This window comes from Antedon mediterranea, chromosome 11 (genome assembly GCF_964355755.1).
Source record: "Antedon mediterranea chromosome 11, ecAntMedi1.1, whole genome shotgun sequence".
Taxonomy (NCBI): domain Eukaryota; kingdom Metazoa; phylum Echinodermata; class Crinoidea; order Comatulida; family Antedonidae; genus Antedon; species Antedon mediterranea.
This window is the reverse complement of record NC_092680.1, coordinates 19,155,983-19,163,120: the sequence shown is the minus strand read 5'-3', so window position 1 is coordinate 19,163,120 and position 7,138 is coordinate 19,155,983. Positions and strand designations below refer to the sequence as shown.

General features: G+C 35.3%; 1 protein-coding gene across 1 annotated transcript; it reads left to right on the top strand.

Annotated features, from left to right (window-relative positions):
* Positions 1-712: 712 nt before the first annotated feature.
* Positions 713-6,508, top strand: LOC140062427 (transcription factor Sox-7-like). Its single transcript, XM_072108639.1, has 2 exons — positions 713-1,132; positions 3,721-6,508. The coding sequence occupies exons 1-2, from the start codon at positions 811-813 to the stop codon at positions 4,755-4,757; spliced, it is 1,359 nt and encodes a 452-aa protein (XP_071964740.1). The 5' UTR covers positions 713-810; the 3' UTR covers positions 4,758-6,508.
* Positions 6,509-7,138: the final 630 nt, after the last annotated feature.

The following is a 7,138-nucleotide window of genomic DNA, read 5'->3' as shown; positions in this document are numbered from 1 at the left end:
ACATGCTTTTTGTTGTGTTTTCAACCTCTGCGTATACATATTTAATTCATAAATTATAATGGTGTTTATCAAACAAAATGCAGATTTCAGAGGCTTACTTTAATGTTATGTTTCATAACAGTAGTAGCTACTAGAAACCTCGTCTTGATAGTGTTATCTAATATACGGTACCAATTATCATACATTATGATATTTTTCACTGTTTGGAGATTATTAAATATTATTTATAAATATGTAATCATCCTACCAACGCTATGTTCAAGTGTTTGAATAATCAATACTATGTAAGTCTTTACTATTTTACTAGGCCATAAATATATAAATATCTTGGTTGATTGAAGAGTTTTTAGTTTAAGAGTGGATGCTTAAAAGACAAGATATATACATTTTGACCGTTAAAATAAACAAAAAAATAAAAGAAAGTCAATGAAAACAAATTTTTTCCATGTGCCGTGTCAAAATATCACGTGGTTATAACAGTACACTACCCCTAATATTATTAATACACTGTCAAAAGCATGCGTATGATATCTGCCAACTATTTTAAATGACAGGCTCCACTGTTTCTGACTGCTTTACTCTGCAGGGTTTAAACAATATGGGGGTGGTTACACTGGATTCGTCCACGCGATAGCAACGTCGCTTCATTGAATACGATTGACGTATGGGCGGAGCTTATCTGTGTATAAAAACCGCGATTCGTTACAGAACAGCTGATTTCAAGATAGTCTTCGGCTGTGTTCATTAACGAAACAGTACAAGGACTTATTATTATTTTCTTGGACTTATATTATATCTGTCGGATTAAAAATGAAGACGGTTTCGGAGATGTTGATCCGTGCCGATTTTAATCGCAATAATAACCGCGTTAATGCTAATGTTGGACAACTTGTGTTGAACAATACATTGTTCCAGGCATCGGCCCTGCAAACACAAAGTGCCGCTATTAACCATGGAGTTGTTGCTTGGAATGATCAGAAAAACACAGAAGTTGCGACTGGAGGAAGGGGAAAGAAAGAGCAAAGGATTCGTCGACCAATGAATGCATTTATGGTATGGGCTAAGGATGAACGAAAAAGACTTGCCGATCAGAATCCGGACCTTCATAACGCGGATCTCAGCAAAATTCTCGGTAAGTTATTTTTGTAGATGTATCTGTTAACAAAATGTCATGTCTTTTTGTTGAAACTGTAACACGGATAGTCAATGATGTTTACTTGGGTAATCAAAAAGTATTTTTTGCTGTAACTTGTGTAAACTTTGAAATCTCCCAAAATTTAATTTTCACGCGTGTTTAATAATACTACAGTGTTATTATTAGTTTCTCTGCTTTAATAACACACGTGATACCGTCCGTATCCTATTATAATAATTTACAAAAGATATATATCTACATAATATCGACAATTGACGTGTGTAACAATGACAGCAGATTCCCATTTATAAAAATCAATACCTTACGTTGTTTGATTCGGCCGTGGTTTTATTTTAGCCTGAGTCCGCAGCCCGCCTCCCGCAGCGAGTACCGATCAGCTGGTTAAACCGAAGTTCATGCTTTGCTGTGGAAATATCTCCCTGGTAACGGCTATACCTGGCTGGAATCCAGGTCAGCTTTGCTAGCGCATTGATAGATTTTTAATGATGGAAAGCTGCCATGCTTTTTATGCAACGCTTGTAAACACAGAACTCACTGTTGATGTAGATTACTATTATTTGCAGGCAAAATCACGAAACGTATACAATCGTCTCGATGCATTAATAAGAAAATATTTTATTCAAAACACAGTTTTTATAATATTAGTTACGTACACGCTATTTAAAGAAGTATTTCTTGAATAAGTATAGAGAGGTTTAACAAATAATATAATAATACAGTACAACATGAATGATATTAATTATAATAACTCACATTGTGCCCTGTTTTACAGTATATTCGCATTTATTTCAATATCTAATCTAATGAGTTTTAAACTTACTAACATTTTGTATCAACTATGCTACATGTACAGTATCTTGCTTAATGCTGGTTGTGATATGTTTTCAATGATAATATCGTGATTAGGGCATAAATAAATGTATTAATATTATAGACTTAACTGAGCTAACAAAGGACTACATGAAACACTCTGTTTTTGGTATAAACAGTAGTGATGTATAATCTGAAATTTAATTATTAAATTAAAACATGGACGGGTATGTTTTCTACAAATCTCCATATCTATTTACGAAAGTATTGTTCGCACACCATTTTGATCTGGTTTATATGATTGTGTGTTTCTGTCGGAAGTTTTCAATCACACATGTTTTATTTAACAAGTGGAATAATGTTGGCACATTTCGTATTTTCGTGTTACTATAGATAGGATGTTTAATATGATGTTTGTGTACACGCTCTGTTATGATGCTCATTATTTGTTATGATGTATTTATATTAATTTGTTAAAATAAATTAGCCTAAATACAGTATTTTCCAATATTAGTACTGTTAGTAATATTATATTCGGTTTTATTTGAGTAAAATTGTTCTTGAGTATATAAATGATTCGGATACGATCACAACACAAAATACCAGCGATACGATTGTAAAAGCACAGTATATTATATATTACATTATCTTTTGTTCAAAATAAATATTATATTTCTGAAACCCGATAACTTGCAATGCACAAGTATCGTCGTTTTGTCACTTTTCTATCTATGCCAACCAATCATAAACACTTCTGTGTCATCGTGACACCCGGTCGGTCGACCTCCAATAAACTGTAAAGCCAGGGAGACCCATTTTACATTTATTGCTATAGTATCTGTCTAAATGTACCCAATCTAATGTGTTGTTTTCTAAGGCATCTGTATCAGTAGGTTCTAGATGGTAAACAACTATTTAGGTTTTATGTAATTAGTTATTTAAAAACCGTGTTTGTTAGAGATAGTATGTATGTTTTAATTTCACGTCTAAATAATTATATAACATTATCATTACAATATTCTTAACGGTAGCAGCTCATTTAATTTCCTCAACTCGAAGCGCAGTGCTGATAGCATCACCTCTGAGTCATCGCGACTTGTTTGTGTCATAAAATGGGAAATCCAACACAACGCATGCGCAGTATCAAGTGCCTCGGGATCGAAATCTTGTTTTTAACAGACCCAGCTGAGCGGAGCCCTTGAAAACAAGGGTTTATTTATAATACACTCTCAAGTGACAAGTGACATCATTTAACCGTTTGATGTTAAGTACCTTCGCCGTAGCAACGCGCATGCGTTAACTGTTTGCAGGCAAACATAATAGCTAAATATAGCTTTGGGCTGTTTTATATTTTTGCTGATACAGTATTTTAAAACAGTTTTACAATATAAACTGATCCACATTATGTTACTACTATTATTAAAGTTATTATTTCACCTGTAAAAATTAAACGGAAGATATTTAATTTATATTTGTTTTTATAAATGGAAAAAGCCAAGCGCATGTTGGTGGTTAAATTCCATTATTCCGTCGTTTATACATGTCAAGTCCGGACTGGCTTTGGCATTGAATCTGAAGATTACATAGCCTATAGAAACGTACGCGATACATTGTCGTGGTATTGATTACCTCACGTAACTTGTCTATTGATCCTCATTCACTCTGATAAAAATCGAGTTAGACCTACATGATCATTTGATCAACATTCGTTTCCGTATAGGTGAATTTAAGTTCACTTTTTTTTTATTTTGCAGGAAAAACTTGGAAGAGCCTTTCCCTTCCAGATAAACGGCCATTTGTAGAGGAAGCTGAACGATTAAGAGTGAAACATATGTCGGATTACCCTGAATATAAATACAGGCCTAGGAGACGTAAAGGCCCAAAGCGAAACAAGCGATCCGTATCAACGTCATCAGCCTCTTCTGAGACTTCCGGTACCAACGCCCAATCGTCGTCATCTTCACCATCGCCTGTTGGAAGCGACGTCAACAGTCCGGCATCTACAAACTTTAATAACAATATTCAGACGCCTGATGTTTCCCCAAGAACATCACCAACCCCATTGGACAACACCGACGGTAATTCCACTTCGGAAGAGCTCACATCAATTCGATATCCTCTTCCACCTCTGAGCTCTTTCACTGGAACGAACGCGTCAGGTCTTCGCCAAACCCCTATACATAACAGGGGCTTCATCAATGCAATGGGTTTGCCAACCCCAGAGATGTCTCCGATTGAGTCGATGGACGATGTTTTTACATTCAATACGCAAACGTCCTGCAACGACAGTTCGAGTCGTATCTCAAACAAGCTTGGAAATCTAAATATAAATTTCAATATGAAACAGGAGGTTACGGACAATCGCTTCGTATCTCACACTGCAACGACGTCCGCGTTCCCTGCGTGTGAAACACTGACACACCTGCACGAACTTGTTAGCAACCAGACACAACAGTGCCAACACGGCATGAATACTATACTCTCAACCACGTTAAATGGTAACGTTCCTCAGCAACAGTTCTGCGAGCTGTCGCAGCCAGATGTACATCATCAAATGTTCAATTTGAACTCTGATTCGAACATGAACGTATTTTCTGCCGAGGATGTGGCAACCATGTCATTAGAACAGTTCACCGCAACAGAACAATTAAATGATTTGAACAGAGATGAATTTGACATGTACTTGAATACCCCTATGCTCATTCCTGATACCACACCGGCCATGTCATCCTCGGATGTGGAGCTTCTATCGTCTGTTTTAGCAGATGCGTCAGCGTCCGTTTACGAGTAAACGCGCGCGCGCAACCTGGCGGACTGGAGTCAGTGAATTGTGGGTAATCACAAGACTAACTGGAACATGTTCCGTTATCTCGTGATAAAATAATACATCTTCCATAACAAATAATTACGACTATATGAAATACCTCTCTTCCCATGGTGAAAGGATTGTGAATATTTTTCTACTAAAATCAATTTTTATAATGAGACAGAATTTTTGGACCAGATATTATATTTAATATTGTTCGCAGTTTAAGACTAAAATGCATTTTTTGGCATACTATGCAAGCCCGTAGCATTTAGGCTAAAGTTAGTTGATTCTTGAATGTGATTTTAAAGTTGTATATAATAAATGCTAGATGTGATTCACGGATATCTCATGTAGATAATACAGGTATTTGATTTTAACTGTAAAGCATTATAATAATATGTATGTATTCTAATGTTTTATTCATAACAAAACAAGTACGTAAGCCTCGATTTCACTCTCTGCACTGTTAATACATTACAGCACCATTCCACTTGGATTATAATTCATTGCCCGTTCGTTGCAGACCAATATTCAAAGTTTATCTAAGTGCAATACTCACTGGAATTGTGAGAGATTTCACAGAATTTCTGTGCAATTTTAAATTCAAAACAATGTCGGTCTATCTCTTGTTAATTTACTGGTACCAATTAAACGTACACCTTTACAGCTAGCTGCGAAGTGAAATCGAGGCTCATTAATAATTTGGAAATTGGGGGCGCTACTTTGTAGTTGAAAACAGAGCCATTATTATATATGGCTCTGGTTGAAAATTGAAACTAGTATTTCACACCTTAGAACATGCTGCAAATGAATACAAAAGGTTTAATAAGTTATGTCCCTGCTGCATACTTGACTGAAGCATGCAAACAAAAAGAGTACTAACACTGTAGAGGACGGTGTATTGAGTATATGTTCTGACTAATGTAACTGAATGTGCAATGACCCTTACAATGGGAATACATGACGTATTGATACCATTTTAGTTTAATTTAAGCCCTGTTCAAACTGTGTGCTAAACAGTTTCTTTTGTTATAACATAAGATTCATTTCATATTCATAGTAGTTTGAACGGGGTTTAATGACCGAATTCCAAGAACAATAATGTGTGTTTTAGTTCGGGATGGATATTCATGTCTGTATACGTCACCAGATGTATATGGTGCTGTATTCGAACATTTGATTTGGGAAGGGTTTTTTTCCTCTATGTATATACGATAATAAATATAGACCTGTTCTTCATTAATAATAATAAACTCGCAACGTACTGTACTGCAACAGTACACTATCATTTTGATATTCATATATTATAATCTGGTTTACTAATAACTATATTATACTGAAATATAGTAAATCAACAAACATATTTTAGTTAAGAAAATCCGCATGTTCCATTCCACAATGGGGAGGAATATTACAGTGCGGACATTTTAACAAAAACTGTGTTGTTTGGAGAACATTCCGAAAGAAAGGGGGTCGGAAGTTTAGGCTTACGAAGTCTCGTAAATTATTATAAACAGAACATTCTACCGAAGCTCAGAAGGATTTTTATATATATTTTTTGTTAATAATGAGTTTTCTTCATAATTTTGTAACCATCTTTTCTCGAATATAATCAATTTGTACTTGTTTGGGTTTATTTTTCTGCTGAATAAGGTATGTGCTGGCATAACCACTTAGCAGCTGTTATTTTTGTTTCAACACATTTGCTAAGAAATAAATAATAATTAAACAAAGATTACCGTATTTGTGGTTGATTTATTTATAAGTCTTGTGTGTGGAACTGTAACTTGGTTGTTAACGTTCTTGACTTCAATCAATCGTGACCTACAGTAGTGTCAGGGATCAATCGTGACAGTGTCAGAGTTCAATCCTGACATAGTGTCAGGGTTCAATCCTGATCTAGTGTCAGGGTTCAATCCAGACCTAGTGTCAGGGTTCAATCGTGACGTAGTGTCACGAGTTCAATCGTGACCTAGTGTCAGGGTTCAATCCTCTCCTAGTACCAGGATTCTAAAACTCCATTCCACAAACCCCGTAATAGTTTATCCATCCCAGTGACGAGTGAAGTTAATGATTGAAGTGTAGGCCTATTCACTTTTTTAAACCATGATTATACAGTACAGGTCCAATCTGTTTAAAAACGTATCACTTGCTTAAAAAATTAAAGTCCCATTTAGCATACTGACTGCAAAATACATTAAACATGATGTGAAATCCTCAAGTGAAACGTTAAAGGTTATAGGCCTACCATATTGATATAAATGATTCATAAATAAAACTGAATGGGAAAGTATTACTATTTTATTTTATTCATAGTCATTAATAGAGTACCGTGTGCTTTTGAAAGACGCCGTGGCATTAAA

Bases quoted from the DNA above. Each gene is read 5' to 3' on its own strand.
- LOC140062427 (XM_072108639.1), top strand. From the start codon at position 811: ATGAAGACGGTTTCGGAGATGTTGATCCGTGCCGATTTTAATCGCAAT. The intron at 1,133-3,720 runs GTAAGTTATTTT...TTTATTTTGCAG, and splicing joins GGATCTCAGCAAAATTCTCG to GAAAAACTTGGAAGAGCCTT.